At 44.7% G+C, this 22815-nt stretch overlaps 1 protein-coding gene and 1 long non-coding RNA gene across 2 annotated transcripts in view; one reads left to right on the top strand and one right to left on the bottom strand.

Annotated features, from left to right (window-relative positions):
- Nucleotides 1-7971, top strand: part of arhgap22b (Rho GTPase activating protein 22b) — a gene marked incomplete at both ends in the record, with an annotated part of 75944 nt that extends 67973 nt beyond the window's left edge. Inside the window, 6 exons of the mRNA XM_080789296.1 lie at nucleotides 511-741; nucleotides 4393-4659; nucleotides 5539-5595; nucleotides 6350-6565; nucleotides 6790-7207; nucleotides 7749-7971. Coding sequence (XP_080645422.1) covers nucleotides 511-741; nucleotides 4393-4659; nucleotides 5539-5595; nucleotides 6350-6565; nucleotides 6790-7207; nucleotides 7749-7971 — 1412 coding nt within the window. The remainder of the gene's footprint in view (nucleotides 1-510; nucleotides 742-4392; nucleotides 4660-5538; nucleotides 5596-6349; nucleotides 6566-6789; nucleotides 7208-7748) is intronic.
- Nucleotides 7972-15726: 7755 nt separating this feature from the next.
- Nucleotides 15727-22806, bottom strand: LOC308332811. The gene is made up of 2 exons (XR_013965748.1): nucleotides 19390-22806; nucleotides 15727-19138 (listed from the first exon to the last, which is right to left on the bottom strand). It is a non-coding gene; the product is annotated as an uncharacterized lncRNA (long non-coding RNA).
- Nucleotides 22807-22815: the final 9 nt, after the last annotated feature.

The raw sequence follows: 22815 nt of genomic DNA, 5'->3' as shown, positions 1-22815 counted from the left end.
GAACAAAATTTGTTTTGGCGGGCCTTGATGCCGTCGTAATGGCTGTTTTTACATGGCTGCGAAAGGAAAGGAAAGTTACTATGTTTACCCTGCAGGGTAACTGGACTAAGCTCAAGAACTTGTTTACAGCCAGGCCCTGCTCATAGAACATTTCATGGTAGGGGTTCAATGCCTTGCTCAAGGCCACTTCAGCGGTGGTAATTTTAACGTGCCGGTCCGGGGATACGAACTAGCGACCTTCCGATATCAAGACCGCTCCGCAAACCGTTCGGCCACCGCTGCCTCTGTAAACGCGACGCGTTGTGGGCTTGTAGATCAGCTATTTTCAGCATGCAACTAATTGTGAAATGACTTACTGAATACTGAATCTCTTCTCCACTAGTCCAGGGGTTCTCAAAGTTTTTGGCTCGGGCCACTGATATAGAAACATTCAGTTTTTCCAGAAAACTGTCATGAAGACATTTTGTATAGAATCTTCTCTCAGGTCTCATCCTCTCTGACCTCCTCCAGGCACCTCCCTGGTCCAGCATCTCATGACCATCCTCATCAGGGAACACCTGCGCCTGTACCCCGGAGACAGGGACCCCCACCACCACCAGGAGGCTCTGCTGCCCCCTGGCCTGCTGCCTCCCCAGGCGGAGCCCACCCTCCCTGGGCACCAGCTGCAGCACCGCAGCCTGGGAGCCTGGATCTCTGAGGAGGACCTCCAGACCGGCCCACCCATGGCCTCCCACCACCAAGGTTAGTATTAGTGGTTAGAGTTTCTTTGTTTTTATCAGCATGAGGGGTGAGATCGTTTAGCGACATGCGTTATAATGTCGAGACCTAGATCGCATACGCTACATAGTGTTTAGACGGACACGGGGACTAGGGATCGCTCTTTAGCCTTTGGCGTATTTATTTCTGCACAGAAACAGAAAGACACACAGAATGCAGCAGGCATTAAGCACAGCACACCTCTGCAACACCACACCAACTCACTCCAAGCTGGCTTCTAGTAAGAGCGCGAATCAGCTAACAATGACTTACAGAGTTACACAATACATCACAATTACAAATACACTTGAAATTAAATACACCATCAGCTAAGGGACTGATCGTTATTTATCAAAGGTTGGTATGGTGCAAAAAAGGGGGGGGTCATTAAACTATTTTTTGAGCCTGAGGGGGGGATATGTTTATTTTTATTTTGGCTTGGGGGAGGTTGTACAACTTTATTTTGCTGAATTTTGTATTTAAAAAATGTTTTGATTATTTTGTTTTTCATAGTGTTTCACTCATATATATCTATATAAAGTTTACCCTGTGTGGCGAGTGTACTTGGTATCTTCCATGTGTGCGCAACTGCGTATGCAAATATAACAGATCTACAAGCTAACAACGTGTTGCTTGGTGACACGTTGTTAGCTTGTAGATCTGATTCTGTTCTACCAGCAAAGGTCCCTCCCCCGGCCGCTGATGTAGTTTACGTCTGACGTGTACCCACTTCAAAACAGCGCGGGACAGATTGATTCTGCGTTCATAACATTTCCAGTAGAAAAAGCGAAAAATGTTTCAAGCTATGAACCGCGATGTTTGAATTGTGGGCCAGCAGCAGCAGGCCGCTGAAAAGAGCGAGTGTTGTCGGTCAGAGAGGAGGAAGGCGAGGAGCAGGCTGACAGCACCGCTGCTATGGTTGCGGTGGTGGTGTGAGGTGTCTCGGTGAAACCCAGCGCCGCATCAGCGCAGCATGATAATAACAACAATAATAATAATGTTGGGGCTGAGGTCGTGGATGATGTTACGATATAAACTTCTCACAAGTTACTGTTTGTGACTGAAATTGATTGTGAACGAACATAGAAAGTAGCAAAACATCACAGGAACACCTTGAGGCCTTTATGTTGATGGGCATGGAACATTTTGATGGAAGAGACTCTACCGTCTTTGGACAACGCATCGTCAACATGGTGGCAACCGTGGCATGCAGGCGAGACAGATTCTCATTCAGAATACGGTAGGGCTGGTCTAAAAGCATGCAGCTATCATATCATGTGCATCTTTGCGCACTCGCATTGCAATGGTGGATTGTTGGTGTGTGCGTCACAGTAGCCAGGGCTGCCATGTCTCACCCTTTTGAGTGTGACAGTCACACAATTTAACCCTTTACCACGCACCACGCCAGTGACGCCACACATGCCATTTGATTTCACACGCATTATAAATAAATAAAATCTCTGCGGCTCCGCCGCGTAATAACGCGCGCTCATGTGTGCGTCCTCACAAACGGAAAAATAGCCGATCTGCATGCAGCGCTGATATATGCAGTAGGAGGGTAAACAGTGGACCAAATCCTCAGCAGGGTCCCTGACTGTGTGACGCATGGAAATGAGCCACAAGTTTAGTAGCCTACTTGTGTTTTGTCCGCGGCATGTACTTTTGTCTGCGTATGTGGTTGTAATAGATTAAAGAAAGAGTTATACTATTTGGTGGTGCCTGGCTGGCTAAATGAGCCGAGCAGGCAGTTGAACGTTGATGTTGCGCAAATTGTGCTTTTCTCTGTGGAGTATGACGCTGTAGTATAACTAGTATTATGGTATGCGACTGCGTGACATATTTATTTAGCATTCATTCATTTTCATCATCCTGAGCTTGGGCACAGAGGCGAGGGGTGCCCACTGCCTTGGCAGCTTGGCTAGAATGACTTTACGCACGAGGCTCACCTTAAAAATAGCCAATCTAAGCTCATACATTTGCGTCGCGTCATCAGTGTGTTGTTGTGAGCTTGTAGGTCTGCGTATGCTATTTTCGAAGCTGCCAGATTCATATTTAAATCTTTAGCTGGAAGAATGCAATGGCATATCATCAGTGTTGAGTGTTGACCATAATGTAATGACGGATATGGAACCAAATGAACCCCAGACGGCCGCCGCCTAATAAACGATCAGCGTTTACTTTATGCTGCTATACTGTTGGTGTGAATATAAAATAAATATGGTCTATGGTGTTGGGGGGGGGGGGGGGGGGGGGGGAGGTCATATATATTCTTCCAGTCCCTGAGGGGGGGTCCCGAAAAAATATTTGGAGGCTGGGGGGGGGATGAGGTAAAATAAAAAAATGAAATCACATCTGCACCACCCCCCCCTGGTGGATAAATAACGATCAGTCCCTAAACAGTATTTTCTATAAAAGTAAATCAAACAATAAAACACACTTAATATACAACATACAATAAATATTGGGAGCAACAAAAACATACCTGCACAGAAACAGAAAGACACAGAATGCAGCAGGCATTAACACAGCACACCTCTGCAACACCAACTGTAATGAAGGACAATTGACAAATTGGCAATCAGCTGCCATGCTGCAGTCACTGGTGTGTGTGTGTGTGTGTGTGTGTGTGTGTGTGTGTGTGTGTGTCTGTGTGTGTAAGAGTGCAGAGTCCTCACAAGTGCTGTTAAACAGAACTTCACTAAACAGTACATTAAAACACTTAAACCTTTGCAGAACAAACATATAGTAACATACAGAACTGAATTACAACATAATTCTACCGTTTGCACTGGTTAAATGTACTTAAAACAACTTTAATGCAAAAATCTACTAAGAGCAGAAAACCAACCCACCTCACTCCAAGCTGGCTTCTAGCAAGAGAGAGAGGAGGAAGTAAACGCAGGTGAATGACGTCACAGCAGGAAGGAGTGAGGACTTCAAAATAAAACATTACATATCTCCCAAAATGATAAATTGCACAAAACATTACAAAATAAAAGTGTCAATAAATAATATGGCATGTGAGGGATCTTTGGTGGAATGCATCCACTTGTATATCTTATATACCTGCTACACAGGCACACAGGAACACATAGAAACCACCCCCAAAAGGCCCCTGCCCGGGCTCTGGACGGGGCCCCTGCCCAGGCTCTGGAAGGGGGGCCCCTGGCCAGGCTCTGGACGGGGCCCCTGCCCAGGCTCTGGACGGGGGGCCCCTGGCCAGGCTCTGGACGGGGCCCCTGCCCAGGCTCTGGACGGGGCCCCTGCCCAGACTCTGGAAGGGGCCCCTGCCCAGGCTCTGGACCCGGGCCCCTGCTCAGGCTCTGGAAGGGGGGCCCCTGCCCAGGCTCTGGACGGGGCCCCTGCCCAGGCTCCATATATAATGGAGTTGGCCTGTTCTGACATCATTCTGACGTCTGCATAGATATATAATGGGCATAAAAGGGACACAGACCATCTGGGTGGGGCATGGATTTACAACTTGCATCGTTCCAAGTAGGCTCCAACGGCACCGCTCTATAGATTAAACAAAAGAAAACCTTTTTTCAGTTATTTTTTCAGATCTAGTTTTAGTTGATTTCATTCACTGAACTGTAATAATAATTAATAATATTAATAACCCTCTACCAGACCCAGAGCTGCACAGCAGTGCGTCCTCCCTCGACGCCAAGCTGTGCGCGGCCGTCACGCCCAAGCTGGGCTCTTCTCCCGCCACGGCGGCGGGGACGGCGGGGGCCAAGCCGCCACCGGGGGGCGACACCACCGCCCTCAGTCCCAGCAAGCAGCCCAAGGCCACGCCCTCCTGGAAGTACTCCTTCAAAAGCTCCTCCTCTTCCTCCTCCTCCTCATCATCATCATCGGCGCCTCGCCTGCAGCCGCAGGGCAAGCAGCAGCAGGGCAGCGGTACGTAGCTATACGCAGACGACGTTTTCGCACACGATTTATCCCACGATTTTGTAACCTTTTTTTTCACCCCTGTGTCAATCATCTAATGTGATCCTGGGCTCTACACACCCTCCACCAACCTAGTCCCCATATATGGGGGACAAGGGGAGAGCAACCTAGTCCCCATATATGGGGGACAAGGGGAGACCAACCTAGTCCCCATATATGGGGGACAAGGGGAGAGCAACCTAGTCCCCATATATGGGGGACAAGGGGAGACCAACCTAGTCCCCATATATGGGGGACAAGGGGAGAGCAACCTAGTCCCCATATATGGGGGACAAGGGGAGACCAACCTAGTCCCCATATATGGGGGACAAGGGGAGAGCAACGGACTTGAACTCATGCTTCCTTCATGCCTGAGTGTCCAAGTTGCTCCTTTACACCTGACAGGGGGGAGTTTCCCTGGTTGGACGTAGCGCGTGGAAGGAACACGTTATTCCAACCAGTTCCTTTCAAAATGCATTTTTTAGCAGAGATATTCATGTTAAACGGTATATTTGTCATAATATGCTACCTGTGCAACCTCTGTTTAGAAAGCCTAATGCTGCATTCACATGGGATCAGGCAAGCGGTATAGATGGCAAAACAGCACCACCTGCTGGACGGCACGGAACGGTTAAAAGATAAAATATTGATGCCGTCTGCCAGTAGGACCGTTACCGTCCTACTCCCGTCAACTAAAAGGACTTACGCTTTGGCGCCTGCCGTCTGCCTGATCCTATGTGAATACAGCATAATTTATTTTTGTGTCAAAATTAAGACGTTTAATTGCAATTACTTGTAGGACAATGAACTCATAATGTGTCCTGGTTTTTCCAACCTCTACTACTCTAGGTAGCAGCAGTGGATCAACGGTGGAGAGCACCAGCGTGTCATCAGGTGGAGGAGGAGGTAACTATTTACTGCATCCGATGCTGCTTTCTAACCTGCAACCTTAAAACAGGCTGAATGCCAACAACATACGGCCGTCTTTCTGCCTAGGTTATACCTTTGAACAGCCACTGCACCGACCACTGAGTTGGTTAAAGTTATACCTTTGAACAGCCACTGCACCGACCACTGAGTTGGTTAAAGTTACCTTTGAACAGCCACTGCACCGACCGCTGAGTTGGTTAAAGTTACCTCTGAACAGCCACTGCACCGACCGCTGAGTGGCTCGCCATGAAAATACACTTCTAAAACGGGTAGTCCCAATACTTGATTCTGATTGGCTGGTTACCGTCACGTGACCGGTGTAAATTCCACCGATATCCCACTCCTTCAATCACTGGGGCTGTTACTTGCCCGAGCAAAACAAGGAAGTGATGTGGCTGCTCGCTCTGGTGGCGCAAAGCGTAGCTACTTTTGTGAATTCAATCGTTTTACTAGGTTAATATTGCTGTTAATATGTTTGTAACCGTTTTAGAAAAAAGCCACTCGAGCTGGGGGGTAGAAGACCCTCGGCTGCGTCTCGGGTCTGCCTACGCCCCCAGCCAGTGTACAATACCCGGTAACCTGAGACCTCTCGTGGCTTATTGCTTAATTTAAAAACTATCAATGCTTATTTTTTCACCCCACTTCCTCACTCAGTCACGCCTGTAATTCCGTGATGTGACAATAATATAAAGTGTGACTCTAGTTCTGTCTGTGTTTTTTCTCCTCGGAGGAGGAGGAGGCGGTAACTGGCTGATGAACGGCCTGTCCTCCCTGCGGGGACACCGCCGCACCTCCTCGGGCGAGCGCTCTTCCTCGTCCTCCTCGTCGTCGTCTACGACGGGGCGCGGCGGCGACTCCACGGCCTCCTCGTCGTCTCAGAGGCTGTCCACCTACGACAACGTCACCACCTCCTCCAACGCCTCCAGCGTGCTCAGCGTGGCCGGCGGTAAGAGGGGGCGTTCACTTCTAGTGATTTTCACTAGTTTACTAGTTGTTTAACTACCTATTATGTAAAACTGTACCCGTACTCATATGACTGTGAATGTGTGGCTATATGTGATATGGGTATATCGTTATCAATAGCCTATCAATATTTTGTATAAATACGTTACATGCATCCAAAAAATAAACATGCATGAACATTGTGTCCATTATGGTGCTTCCCTATAGCTGGCGTTGGCGGTACCAGCAGCACACTGTGGTCCGGTTCCTCCGGCGAGGTCTCGGGGGCTCCGGACGAGACCGCTCCTCATCCTCCTCCTCCTGCCCCCACGGGGGGGAACCAGAACTGTGCCCCGCCTCCGGGCGGGGGAGGAGGAGGAGGAGGAGGGGGAGAGAAGGGGGAGGGGATGGCGTCGTCTTCGGGGGATCAGGAGGACTGCAGCGAGGCCATGGAGCTGGGCAGTGAGAACGGGAGTGTGGCGGGAGGGGGAGGAGTCACTGCCGCGGTGGCCCCCCCGGGGGTCCCCACCATCGTGACGTCAGAGGACGGAGATGAGGGGGAGCAGGGGGGGGGGTCTGTGGCGGTGGACGGACTGAGAGACGAGCTGAGGAGCCAGAAGGGCGTCTACGAAGCCAGGATGAGAAAGTGAGTCTTTTGACCTGCTGAGACCAGATCCTAACAACATGTCTGAAAAACCTGTGTTTCTGTATCAGTGGTTTCTCAAACTGTTTCATGTCAAGGAGCCCCAGAATTATATGTATTTGGCCGCCGACCCCCATCTGAAAACATGTTGTTCCAGGGACCCCCCCCCCCAGAAGCAAAGATTTGAGTTCAAAACGTTGCGCTGCGACACGTTGTAAACTTGTAGATCGGCTATTTTCGGCATGTAAAATCAGGCATGACGACGGCATCAAGGCCCGCCAAAATACATTTTAGTCGACTAAATCAACTGTAGATTTAGTGGACTAAAATGTTATGATATTTAGTCGACTAAAACTACACTAGCACTACAACATTCCAGGTGACTAAAACGTCACTAAGACTTAATGAAAACTATTCAAAAGACTATGACTAAAAACTAAAATCGAATTATGCTGCCAAAAAAACAACACTGCTACCAAGTTATTATAATGTGGAACATTGCTCATGGGTTCCTTCTTCCCGTTGTCTCTGCCGCCCCCTGCAGGCTGGAGGAGTCCAGCGCGGCGCTGTGTGCCCAGATGGAGCGCCTGGAGCAGGAAATGGAGCAGGAGAGGAAGAAGCAGCGCATGCTGGAGATCAAGCTGCGCAACTCGGAGCGCGCGCGGGAGGACGCCGAGAACCGCAACCGGCTGCTGGAGAAGGAGATGGAGGACTTCTTCTCCACGCTGGGAGACCTGGCTCTGGGCGCCAGGACTAGTGACCTATAGAACCTCTGTCTGGAGAAGGAGATGGAGGACTTCTTCTCCACGCTGGGAGACCTGGCTCTGGGCGCGAGGACTAGTGACCTATAGAACCTCTGTCTGGAGAAGGAGATGGAGGACTTCTTCTCCACGCTGGGAGACCTGGCCCTGGGCGCCAGGACTAGTGACCTATAGAACCTCTGTCTGGAGAAGGAGATGGAGGACTTCTTCTCCACGCTGGGAGACCTGGCCCTGGGCGCCAGGACTAGTGACCTATAGAACCTCTGTCTGGAGAAGGAGATGGAGGACTTCTTCTCCACGCTGGGAGACCTGGCCCTGGGCGCGAGGACTAGTGACCTATAGAACCTCTGTCTGGAGAAGGAGATGGAGGACTTCTTCTCCACGCTGGGAGACCTGGCTCTGGGCGCCAGGACTAGTGACCTATAGAACCTCTGTCTGGACCACCGACCCACTGGGTCCGTCTCCCCCGATCCAGGCCCGGGTGGCGGCAGCGGAGGTCCACGTCTTGAAACCCGACCAGAGCCGATCTTCTTTTCTTAAAAACTGTGAATGTGAAACTTTAAAGGTCACAACGCGGAGATGTGTGGAAAGCAAATGTTTTCCTACGGTACGGTCAGAGTGGAGTAGCGACACGCTTTGATCTGTGCGCTATAGTTCCAAACATTGCTCCTATTGGCTGGAACTATTCCATTGAGATAGAATGAGCACTTCCGCATTCCATTGTTACAATGGGAGTCAACGCTATAGTGTCGCCACTCTCTTACTATAGATTACTCTGGGTACGGTGTGCCTCGTTTTTGTAGTGCTTTTTAGGATAAAAGTGTCAACACTCTCACATTTTCAAGTCGCGCTGCTCCTTCCCGTTTTTATGCTGACGGAAGTGGAAGGAAGTGTGGGACGGTGGCAAACGAAAAGGAACGTTTAATATTATTATATTACTCTATTTCCCTCCCTGTCCTGTGATTCATTATTTGATCACCCGGTTTCACACGACGTACGGCTCGCTCCACAGGCGCACCGCGCTGTTTCTTTAAGAGTCTGCGCCTGTTGTGACTCGCCCTCAGTGGCCTCGTGGTTATAGTGTGTCCCGCCCCCAAAATGATGCCGGGAGGTCGGTGGTTCAATCCCCGTCCGGGTCACACCAGTGACTATAAACATGGTGCTCAATTCCTCCCTGCTTGACACTCGGCACCCCAAAGGGTTGGATTGGGGATAGTGCTTATTGGAGGACCCCAATAAGGACCCCCAATTTCGGGGTCTTTTCATCCTCTTACAGTAGGCAGACCTTTGCATTTGAAATGTGCTTTCCTATGTACTTATTCTACAGATTGTTAATAACGTTTTCAATTTCAATGTCCGGCCGTGCAGATCTCCTCCCATAAGTGTTTGGCGGGTGGGATCTGACTGGCCCCGGGCCAGGACACGTCAGAATGAAGTACGCCAATCTGGACGTTTGGTTGATTTATAAAGACTCCTTGAAGGTCCGTCCGCGTGCTTAACGCATGCTTGGACCACACTGTGGTCTGTCTGTGTGAAATCACAAGAAGATAAATTAAGTCTCGACTCCTCCGACCTTCTCTGCAAAAGCACTGCCGCCTTCAAACCACTAACGGAGTCAAGAGGGGGTCGATGGACCTCACGACGGAGACACTGCCAACACTTGGGGAGTGATCGGTGGTTGAAGACGAACGGCTCTTTTCGACTCCACAACCTGAAGCGTTTTACAGAACCCGTGCAGACGAGTTCTGTGACGACGACGGGTCAAAAAAGACGAGCCAGTTCTGAGTTCTATGGAGCTAGTAGTGTTACTCTCTGCTCTCAGGCCTGCTGTGGTGTGCCTCCTAGACGCCGGAAGTTTCCGTGATATTTATTCCGTATCCGTTGGTATAAACTAAACTAAAGCCTCAAAGTCTTCAGGTTTACGCTGAACCTCTCTCTGGGATGCCGTCGTTATGCCATTAATGTAACGCTAACGCTAACCTAACCGGGACATTATAAAATATACGTTACTGATGTTTTAGAACACTTTCCTGGGGTCTGTGTGTGAAATATGTGGTTTTAGATGTTGTAGATTTGAGCAGTGTCCGTGACATCAGAGAGATGGGGCTCACTGCTAAAATCTAACATATCTAAAGCCACATATTACACACTAAAGAGTCTTATAAACGTCATTAACATTTTTTTGTGTGCTTGTAATGGAAGCTTCTCCACTAAAGCCCCATACTGTATTGTAAGATAAATACCTGATCTCTATTTGTCCTTTTCTTTTTTTTTTAAGATGTTTTTTTTTTTTTTACATTTTTTGTAATGTCAAAGTGAAATCAGCCAGCATAATGTTTGACGCAAATGCAAACACTATGTACTTCATCATCATACAGAAAACAACCGAATTACAAACTTAACACATTGTGAACTCGCAGATCTGCTATTTTGCTATTTAACATAAAACATTTTTTTTTAAATCTTGAATTGGCTAAAATTGCTGAATTTTTTTGCTTGCCTACTGGTTTACAGCTCATGCTCATAAAGTACAGTACTTGCGGGTCATTTACAGTACGACAGTTTTTAAAATACCAAAGCCGAGACCGACTCTGTTTCATTCGCTACATAAATACAGCTGAAGGTCGCGGGCGTCCCGTCGTGACTCCAACGCCCCGACCGACACGGCCGGAGTGGAAGAAGCCATGTTGGTTTTGGCGCACAAAGCTGAACCACTGCCCCGTCAAACAGACACAATGGAACTTCCTGCTGTTAAGTTAAGTGTGCCTTCAGGGAAAACGTGTTGTAATATAATATCTGACAGGAACATTGTTTAATGTTGCCCCGCTTTATAATCTGCTCTCTAGAGCGCAACGACTCCCAACCTGCCGGGAGACTGCTGGGGGGCCCGATGGGGACGTGCTCCCAACCTGCAGGGAGACTGGGGGCCCCTCATGGGGTACTCCCAACCTGTGAGACCGGCCGGGGGCCCCCATGGGGTACTGGGTGCAGGTCTTTTTTCCCGACAGCATATTGATCCGAAACCTCAATCCTAACCTAACCCTATAACCGCAAGCACGGGAGCAGCGCATGTCGGACCATCGCTTTTTCGCATCGCAGCGAACGTCCCCCCGCTGCGGATCGGACCGTTGCCCCGTCGGCTAGAATGCTGTCGGATAAAAGGCCGCCTCCCGGGGTGCTCCCAACCTGCCGGGAGACCAGGGGTCCCAATGGGGAACTCCCAACCTGCCGGGTGACCAGGGGTCCCCATGAGGGGGCATTTGTGGCCCACCCATCTGACCACTAGAAAAGGTTGTGAACCGCTGTATCATGGCCTTCTCAGAATACACACAGTGGCCAAATTATAATGTATTTTTTTTCTCCTTCTATCTTAATATTAATATTGCAACAAACTGCCGATATCCGTCCCTCCACATCCCGGGGGGGAAGGTGCCAATTAATTAATTATTGTCGACTTTGTGGAAACTTAAATTATCGTGATTTGAATTGAATGGATGTTTTTGAAATAAGAATGTATCCTTGTGGTGGTGAATGTATAAACGTATTGTCGATTAAACAAAAAAATAAGAAGAAGAAGAAAAGAATACAATTAAACTACCCTATACCAATTTCTAATTAATTAACTAACTAATTAATTAACACCTAGAATGGTTTACTGTTTTTACGTCTGTGGGGGTCCCAAAGGGGGACCGTTGGGACTCCAAATGGACCATTATCACAGATCTGTAACTCTGAGAGGGTACAAATGGACCATAATTACAGATCTGTAACTCTGAGAGGGTACAAATGGAACCCAAGTAGAAAGAAAAGGTGGTGATCCGAGCACTCAAAAAGGTGAAAAATGTCCAGCCGGGGCGCCTGATGGAGGGGAAAGGAACTGGTTGGAATAACGTGTTCCTTCCACGCGCTACGTCCAACCAGGGAAACTCCCCCCTGTCAGGTGTAAAGGAGCAACTTGGACACTCAGGCATGAAGGAAGCATGAGTTCAAGTCCGTTGCTCTCCCCTTGTCCCCCATATATGGGGACTAGGTTGGTCTCCCCTTGTCCCCCATATATGGGGACTAGGTTGGTCTCCCCTTGTCCCCCATATATGGGGACTAGGTTGGTGGAGGGTGTGTAGAGCCCAGGATCACATTAGATGATTGACACAGGGGTGAAAAATGGGTTACAAAATCGTGGGATAAAAAAAGTGAAAAATGAGGAGAGGGTGGATAAAAAATACTAAGGTACTTTATTTAGAAAAGTTAAAAACAGCCAACATTCTTTGACTCACAGGAGGAGTCTTCATCAGGGCAGGTGTGTGTCATACCGTACCTGCTGATGGCTGTTTTTAACTTGTCTAAATAAAGTACATTTTAAAGTAGCCTACCTTTTTATCTCTCCTCATTTTTAAACCATTTTTGAGTGCTCAGATCGTGGCCTTTTCTCTAGTATTTCAGTCCCACTGATCTTTGTAGCACCACTGAGTCTACTTTACTTTTAAACTTTTATTGTATGGACCCGTAAGTAGGCTATACTCTCAGAGTTAATATGGGGGGTCCTTCAGTAAGTAGGCTACACTCTCAGAGTTAATATGGGGGGTCCTTCAGTAAGTACTGTAGGCTACACTCTCAGAGTTAATATGGGGGGGTCCTTCAGTAAGTAGGCTACACTCTCAGAGTTAATATGGGGGGGGTCCTTCAAATTTAAACGTTTGCCAATCACTGGTCGTGCTAGACAACGTAGCACACGTTCGCTAGCCTAAAAGGGTCGTGCAAAACTACGACAGTCTGAATGAAGACATTTAGTGGAAACTACTGTATGTATCGTGAGTGGCGGTTGCATGTGACCGAATTTGTTGAAATGCTAATTAATTGTTACTAATCGACACAATGTCCACAAACTATTTCAATTTCTCCAACAGTATTGTGTTAGAAAGACAATTAAATGTATATGTTGTGTTGTTGGGGTTGAGCAAGAGACTATGTGACTGTAATATTTTCTTTTGGTTTTATGCTTTTTTTTGGTACCACTTTAGATGAAGTCCATGTTTATTTAAGATGCTTCATAAACATAATTACATTTCATTGTAATGTGCATGCAATACTGTACAGTATGGTTATAATTATAAGCGTTCATAAATATTCATAATGTGTTATGAACAATAATCATAACTTGGTGTAAGACTAATACTATACTTAATTGCTGGACATTGCGTTGTTTATGCCGTGAGTATCACACTGTGTTATCACTGTTATGTAATGAATTATAAGCACTGCTTATAATGCATTACAGTGATTAAAAGTCACCACTAAGTGGTCATTAACTGCTTCAAGTAAAGCAATTACATTCCAAGTATAGGCTAAATTTATAAATAATGCATTATATAGTCATCATGGGCTTCATAGAAAGTTATACCCGTTATTTATTAATTTTTACAAATCCATACAGCGAATCTTGTGTGATTAAATTATTTTCATCCAGGATTCAGATGCTGGGGTTTAAGTGAGTCAATGACAGACAGAGCCCAACAATGACTGCCGTTGCACTAAAAAGGTTAATTTTCCACTTCAGTTTGAATGATGCTCATTTTGCTCTGCTTCTGCTATGATGCTTATTTATTATGGCTCTACAAATATTGTAATGAATGGATATGTATGGAAATAAAAAGCTGACAATTAATGTGATCATCATCAGTACTGGAACGGTTTTCTATATCATCAATATTTATGCTAAAATATTATTAATAGTTAATATGATTTCTTTCATAAATATAATATTGCATATTTCTTTTTCTCACCTTATTCCCTCATTTCACCCTTTCCTTCTCTCCTTCCGCCTCTCCTCTGTTTTTTCTCCTTCCTTCTCTCCACCATTCCTTGTTGTCTAAAACCATGAAAAACAACATTAAGGAAAGGAAAGGTACTATGTTTACCCTACAGGGTAACTGGACTAAGCTCAAGAACTTGTTTACAGCCAGGCCCTGCTCATAGAACATTTCATGGTAGGGGTTCAATGCCTTGTCCATAAAGGGCACTTCAGCGGTGGTAATTTTAACGTGCCGGCCCGGGGATACGAACTATAGCGACCTTCCGATATCAAGACCGCTCCGCAAACCGTTCGTCCACCACTGCCCCTAATACTATGTGTCTGAGAGCCCTCAGCCCAGGACCACTTGTTCTAGTTGATAGTATATTTTTATCACACACTGCTGGTCCTGAATGAGTCCCATTTTCTATTTTATTACACACTGCCGAGTCCCATTTTCCTTTTCCATGAGCAAACATGAAAATGACAAACCGAGTGAAGTCGTCCTCCCGGCCTGGACACAGAAAACTAAACAAAACAGCGAAAATGTCTGGAAATGTTTAGGGATACCAGGGTTAATGTTGTAGCAGTAGTTCTCAAACTTAACTTTAAAATATTAAGAAAATAAGCATGTACAGTACAAGTAGAACCTCCATGTGGACACTCATCTATTCATGTGTTTCTGCTAATTATTATTGTCCACTCATTTTATATGTCTGTGGCAAAGGCTCATATGGTTCCTGCCTCGCATTCGGTACATACAGAGTGACGTAGAGGGTGCGCTGTGACTGGCCAGTCGCTGTGATTGACAGCTTACTGTACACCTAAACCTAACCTTAACCTCAGTAAAACTATATACCTAAACCTAACCCTAACCTCAGTAAAACTATACCTAAACCTAACCTTAACCTCAGTAAAACTATACCTAAACCTAACCTCAGTAAAACTAACGCAGTGGCTGGGGGCGTTTCCAAGAACCCGAACGCGAAGCGAATACCATATTAGCCTGTGGCAAAGAGGTCCACGACAGGCCAACATGGTCGATGAAGGATGTTAAATTAACACTTTGACTTCTATTCACGAGTTGCTCGAGTTAATTAATTGTAGAACACTTTCCCTGCGATTCGTGAGTTGCCCGAGTTTATGTTTTCATTGTTTAATCAACGTTTTAATCAGTTTTAACTATAGTCATACGGGCAATCCACCGGACAGAACGGGATATGAGACGCGTTTTGATGACGTCATTGAGTCCGCGTTGTTTGCAATGGGAAACCTGCCTAGCGACGGCACTTTGGAATATTTTTCCAACACTACGACAAGCGATTACAACGTTTTAAAGTGGATTTTCATGACAAAGCAACTCAGCGGTCGGTGCAGTGGCTGTTCAAAGGTGTAACTTTAACCAACTCAGCGGTCGGTGCAGTGGCTGTTCAAAGGTAACTTTAACCAACTCAGTGGTCGGTGCAGTGGCTGTTCAAAGGTAACTTTAACCAACTCAGTGGTCGGTGCAGTGGCTGTTCAAAGGTAACTTTAACCAACTCAGCGGTCGGTGCAGTGGCTGTTCAAAGGTAACTTTAACCAACTCAGTGGTCGGTGCAGTGGCTGTTCAAAGGTAACTTTAACCAACTCAGTGGTCGGTGCAGTGGCTGTTCAAAGGTAACTTTAACCAACTCAGCGTTCGGTGCAGAGGCTGTTCAAAGGTAACTTTAACCAACTCAGTGGTCGGTGCAGTGGCTGTTCAAAGGTAACTTTAACCAACTCAGCGGTCGGTGCAGTGGCTGTTCAAAGGTAACTTTAACCAACTCAGTGGCTGTTCAAAGGTAACTTTAACCATAGGTCAAAGTCTAGCCTGAAAGACGGCCGTTCAATACAGGAATTTAACCTATTAAGCGGCATTGAATAAAAGCTTGTTTGCAGTCAAGGCGTGTAACAAAAGCTGTATGTGTGGAAACAGACGACAAAACAGTCGAGAATCAAATTGTATTTCTTTTTATTTGCAGTACATGTTTTTGTGTGTTTTTTTTAATTTTTATTCAGGGAGGGTTGGGCATCATTCCATCCCAGTGCAGGTATATTCTACTAGTGCACTCATTGGTTGGCTGCGTGGAGGCACGGAGCCAGGGGATTGGCTGCGGTTCTGTGCGTGGAGGCACGGAGGAGGAGCCAGGGGGAATTCTTAAAACTACTTTGCATGGCTGGATTTATTTCACTAGCAAACATTTCAAACCAGCACCATACATATAACCAGTTTGTTTGTTGTTTTTTTTAGGCATTTACATTACTTTTTTTTTGTTCTTTTTTCATCATTTGTTTGTTTATTAACATTATTTGGCCTTAACCACGACAGCCAATCAAACCTTAAAAAGGGGTATTTGACTTTTAAAACACTTTTGGGGTCATTTTTAGTGCTTCTGTGTGCAGTGCAGCCCAATTAGTTGCCCTGATGATACGCTATTTAAAAGATTCATTTATCAAACTCTTACAGTATATACTGTATAAACCCCATTGAACTTCAAACTGAAACAGTTCCCCTCCTTTCCTTGTATATAAATTAATTATAAAATTAAAACTAAAATGAATGGGGAGGGGGGAAAAAGTAATTGAAAAATCACAGCTCCCTCAAAGGCATAATGAATCAATGCCAGTCACTAGAAGCAAAGATGTGTGATTTCAATGAGCCTAAAAGGGTCCTTTCAAATGGGAAGCGAGGAACGCACACGTTCAACACGTTCACACGACCAACGACAGCTCTCCTCCAGGTCTGGATCAACGACAGGTCTCCTCCAGGTCCGCTCAACAGGTCCGCTCAACGAGGCACGACATTCAACGCAAGCGCAAAATATAATCCAGGTCTGGTGAGTCGCGGGCGGGCGTGTGCATGGATGGAGCGAGCAACGTGCGCAACAAATTCACGGGGGGCCGCGCTCAACGTAAAAACGCTTGCGACTTTCTTCTCCGAGCAGAAAAACGCAGGTCTCATTGAAAATGAACTATAGGCACGTTATATGATCGCATCCCGTTTGAAAGACCCTTAACGGCCAGCCGGGCGCCTGATGGAGGGGAAAGGAACTGGTCGGAATAACGTGTCCCTTCCACGCGCTACGTCCGGGGAAATTCCCCTCTGTCAGGTGAAAAGAAGCAGCTTGGACTCCTCATGCATAGAAGGAGGCATGAGGTCAGTCCGCTGCCCCCCCAGGTTGGCAGAGGAAGTGTAGCGCCCAGGATTACTTAGATAATTGGCACTGGGTGAAAAGAAAACTGGGTTACAAAATCGTGGGATAAAATGTTTTAAAAAGAAAGACCCTTAACATGGAGTAGACTGGAGTTTGAAGTTAAATGGGCTTTAAAAACACATTATTAAACTCTAAAACATAGTCCTTTATCTCAATCTGAGCCCTATACAACAATGCTTTAGAATAGATCACGTGCGTGTGCGATGTGCACAAGGAGATTTTTGATATTCGATCACTAACACACACCATGAACTGTCTGGGCTGCACACACACACAACGCCTGATTGATGTTAAAAATGAAATAAAAATACCCTTTTTTAAACCACAAAGGGATACAAAGACCTCCCCAGGGTCTCCACATCCACCTCGGGCTGCAGGTTTGATTGGCAGGAAAAAGGCTGATTTATACATATCATTATTTATGACTCTATAAACAAGTCACAGGATAAAGATAATAAAAACAAAAACAAAAAATGATCTTGCTCATAAAAAGGTGGGAGGGGAAAAAACAAAAGCATGGATTGACAGACAGTACCAAACATTTCATTACCTTCAGGGGAACAGCTCTCTAACAAGGCTAGGCCCATCACTATCTACTAGCACGATTTGCCCATTAAGGTATTGCACATTATAACTGTAAAAAATATATAATAATGAAAAAAAAAAGAGGGAGAGAGGAGAAAAAAAATGAAAAGGAAAAAATATATACATAGAACAAATCTTCCACTTCTAGGTTGAAGTTTTACATAATGTACAAAACTAGAAGTTCTGCTAAAATTGAACAATAGTTACACTTTTTCAAATAAATAAATAATGGAATCCGTTATTCACACACGTCCTTCCATAGTATAGCTAATTCTGCGGAGCAAACTAAGTAGTTCCAAGAACCGGTATAAATTTAGCCTGAGGTAGTTCATCAAAGCCTACTTTAAATCATGATTAAGGTCTTTTTAGAGAGATGCGGTAATAATACAGAAAAGGAGAGGGGAAAAGAAGCAACAAAAGCTAAACTGTATTTTAACTCCAATGGTCTAGATTGTTGGGCTAAAAGAAAATTAAGAGCACTTAAAAAACAACGTCTAATTAGTTTCCATTTTTGATTTAAGCAAGTTATATGAGACACATCAACACTCAAACATGGGACAGGATCTTAGGTAAGCAACTCTCTATACTATAGGCCAATTAGCATGTTGAATGGTTGGTTATGGCCCTGCCTACAAACATGTCCTCATTTGGGGAAATGTAGTTTGGGTGGAGTTAAACTGTCACAAGCTGTTGCCAGACCTGGGCAGAACTGGTGCGGCCGTTTTCCGCTGCCTGCCGGCGTCTCTTGCGGGTTTTTAGACAGCTACTAGTGGATGGAAATTAGACAGCGGAAAACGGCCGCGCTGATCTGCCCCAAGTGTGGAAACCTCTCCTGATTTGATCGTCTTTCGTTTTAATTCATTAAATAAATGAATGCCCTATTTTATACTTCTTTGTGCAATAAGTAGCAGGTCTACAGTACCAGCTCATAGCAAAACATTTTGAAAAGCTTGCGTCCCAATAATCAATATTATTAATTAAAGGCTGGGGAAAATGGGGCCCACGAGGTTTCCGAGTGACGGTGATGAGTGGAGCGTCTCTTAGCCTCGGTCAGTCCTGTTATTTAACCTGCCTAGCAACAACATGTTTCACCACCAGGGGTGGAAACTACATTTACTGTAGCCTATACTGTATGTACTGTACTTGCATGAACCACTACAGCCATATATAGGTACAGACTCTATATAGCATTCGGAGATTGTGGAATAGTCATGTCTGGCTACACAAGACTACATGTTTTGAAACAGCACAGTGCTGGTTACCCTGCATGCTGACATTGACACTGACTGGCCATTCATTATACATTCTGTCTCTCCTCCCTTTCTTCCTAAAGGGTTCTCATTCGATGCAGTTTGGTTTGATACAGAATATTTTGTTTGAAGTATGAATCAAATAAAAACAAAGAGGAATATTCTGATCCTCTACAATCATCGCATTTAGACGACATTATATGCAAAGTAAAGCTGTGTATATACCAAGTTACTGTCGATGCACATGTAGGAACACTTTTCTGTTTTCACTTTGATGAAGAACCTGCTGAATCTCGTCCAATTCGGCTTAACCCATTCTGACCTGGCACCCATTTTGGTGTTGGCATCATGTTATGCTTTAGCTATTGAAAAATAGCAGACCTACAAGCTCGTAGCGCGCCACCGAGTGGCGCGCTACGAGCTTGTAGGTCTGCTATTTTTGAAAAAATCGAAGAACGACTGACATTTCTAGAATCTGATCTCAGGTCAGAATGGGTTCATCAGACCAGTGTGTGTCCAGTGGAAACCTCGTATGAATCTGATCTCAGGTCAGAATGGGTTAAAGGACTCGGAAAACACGCGCTGACGTTATCTCCAATGACACACCTTGACATCACCGTACCCTGCAAAACGCCACCGCCTCCAACGTCGGGGTCAAAACCAAACGCAGTAGAAAAATAGACAGATAATATATTTGTGAGAAGTTGAACCGCCTTTTATGTGATTGACTTTGATGTGGAAATACTGCTGTTGCTAGTTTTAGGGTTTTCCCTTTTATTACTTCATCCAGATCGACTTATTAAAAATCCTCAAAACTAAAATGAATACTCTTCTTTTTCTGCTAGTCAGGAATGGATGATGGACGAACAACAACAGGCACTTTTCCTTAAGAGGCAAAACATCTAAAACAATCCAGAAGGACTCCATTATTATTGCATACAGTAGAAATCAACCGTTATTTAAGATCCCTTTTCATTACATTTGGGATTCAAACCGACGCCAATTCTGTTGCAGTTCTCTCAACCTGTATGATATGAGGGCCAGCTGCTTTTAGGCAGGACGGGGCTTAATTGGCCACATTTCTCAGATATACTTAAAACGTTTTGAATAAATGTAGGCATTCTGAGAGAGAGCTGGCATAAAATACACCTGTTTTGAGTTACTAATAGCAGGACGTCGTGGTAGCAAAACAGAAATCTCCAGCATTTTCATCACCGATCACGTCTGCGGCGCGATTTCCATCCCTCCGAACAAAATAACCGAAACATCGTTAAGACACTTTCTCGAGCATTCTCAATATCGCAACTCCCTACTTTACTGAAACACCTTCTATTCCAGTGGTTCCCAAACTTTTTCATATCAAGGACCCCCAAATTGACACTAATTATCCCACGGACCCCCTTTTGAAAAGATATGCCATGCAGGGACCCCCATAAGAGAAGGTTTTTAAATTCAAGGACCCCCCAGTTTAATAGCATTTCTATCTCTGGGACCGCCAATTTATATTATATAATCAATGTTAATTCCGGGTCCATTTAGGTTCCATTTGTACACTCTCAGAGTTACAGACCCATGAGTGTCCATTTGGTTCCAAACTGTCATTTATCTGAGGACCCCCTGGAACTCCCTCAAGGACCCCTGGGGGTCCCCGGACCCCACTTTGGGAACCACTGTTCTACACACTGTTCACCTCCACTTGGCTTTTTCCAACTTCAACACAACTCCACAAATCTCCTAAAAAAAAGCTCTCAAAGCACAACGACACATTCCCCAGTCAGTCATCCACCGTCAAAGGACACCTCAACCGTCAAAGCAAGCCTTAAAGGACTGGCCCAAAGAAAGCACATCCTAATTGTCGCGTGGAAACGTTGCATATCCATATTTAGTATAGTTATTGTCGTTCAATAGATTCATGTTATTGGTCACACATTACGTCGCTCTGTGAGTTTTTACAAACATTTAACCCCTATCTTACACTTTCGATGCACTGCGAGCTTTGTAGATCTTTTGCCAATTATATATAAAAAAAGCTTGACATGCCCCAAAATAGAGACGTCGGGATACACAATAGTTAACCAATGAAAAGGTATTAGATTGGTTTATTTCTTTCTCATTTCACGAAAATGTACGCTTTTTGGACATGCAAGATTTCCACCCGACAGTCGGTCTCCAGACTGTAATCAATGCACCGACACCACAGACAGACGCAGTTCCCCAAGCACTTAGAAAACAAATTAACCGGGAACCCCTTTTGGTGTTAGCATTATGCTATGCTTTAGAAATTGAAAAATATCAGATCTACAAGCTCATAGCTTGTAGGTCTGCTATTTTTGAAAAATCTAAGAACGACTGATATTTTCCACAAACAAATTCCAATCAACTCTGTTGACATGGCAATAAAGTCTTGAATCTATTTTTAGAATCTGATCTCAGGTCAAATGAACAAACTCATCATGTTGTTAAGTCGTGTTCATGTCCCCATATTTCATACATATAGCTTACACTAGGAGGGAAAAACAAAACGCAAAGAGCTCAGAATAGAGAGAGAAAAAAAGCAGTGAGCAACGAAAATCTAACAGCATTTCCAGATCAATAATCTTAAAGACTAAGAAACTAAACAGGAAAGGAAAACAATAAAGAAATAGCATATTATCGTCTGTTGGGGCGGAAACCTCATATGTCCAAAACGTACTTCTTTTCAGGGTTCAAATTAAAAGATCAGACACGTCTGAAGTGAGTGGTGCTGTACTGTACTGTACTGTACTGTACTGTACTGTACTGTACTGTACTGTACTGTACAAGCCCTCCTCCCTGGCCTGTGTGTGTCTGTGTGTTAGGCTGTGCAAAAATAGCGCTATAACGCTATTTTCGTGCTCGGACACAGCCAGGGACACAGGGACAGACGCAGCCACACACACATAGCCGTCTACAGGAGTGGTTGCACCACTCAAAAATAGCTGAAATCAAGCAGGGCATTTAAAGGTTTCATGACATTAATTTTGATTTGTTTTTCGTTATTATTTTAGTTTTTATGACCTCATTTACACCCAGACAACTTTGAACATTCAGTGGCTCTTCTGTGGTCTGGGATTTTCTCTGTGTCTGTGAAGCTTTTTGAGCTGTAATGACAAACAGTGAAAACAGTGACATCTGCTGGCAAATCCCATTTGTCATATTATGGGATTTGCTGGCTCTTAAATCAGACCACAGAACATCTACTGAATGATAAAAGTTCAGGGTTTTTTGCGGGCAATTGAGCTCAGAAAACCAAACATAAAATAAGAAAAATTACAAAAACATTTTTTATGTCACAATCCCTTGAAAAAAAATAAGAATGTGGAGATAAGAGGTTCCTTCCCGACCAGCAACCAAATTATAAAGCTTTCATTAATCATGACTTTTTACAAGGAAAGTAGTAGTAGTAGTAGTAATAGTAGTAGTGAGTGACGTGAAGAAAGAGTTTCCTTTTTATACAAATGAATCTACACCGTCTTGAGTTAAAAAAACCCAAAAACAAATGGATTTGTTTGATTGGGACCGAAACAAATCCATCTGGTGTGTGAGACACACTCGGGCATGAGGACACATCCATACGAGGGGAGCAGTAAATTAAATTATGTGTCAAAATGGCTCACTGCAAACTCATTTTTCGAAGAAAACAAAAATATATTCACCATAAAATCTGTACAAACTCAATCTTACATTTATATGGCAAAGTTGTAATAGCAGTAGATTAAAAAAAAAAAGAGAAAAAATAAACGAATGATCTTTAAAAAGGAGAGGAAACAAAAAGGAAACGGATCAAAAATAGAACATTAGAAGATTTTGACGTCTCATTTTAAATCCTCACCGTCGTTTAATTGCGAAACCGCAATTATAGTGAAATCGTGAAAGTTCTCAATAAGAAAATAAAATAAAAAAATAAATTACAGCAAAAGTAATAAGAGTCTTGATAAAAACAAAAACAAAAAAATCAAACGGCTAAAAAAAAAAA

Source organism: Protomyctophum bolini (assembly GCF_963924005.1).
Source record: "Protomyctophum bolini genome assembly, chromosome: 18".
Lineage (NCBI taxonomy): Eukaryota > Metazoa > Chordata > Actinopteri > Myctophiformes > Myctophidae > Protomyctophum > Protomyctophum bolini.
This window is presented reverse-complemented; position numbering and strand designations above follow the sequence as displayed.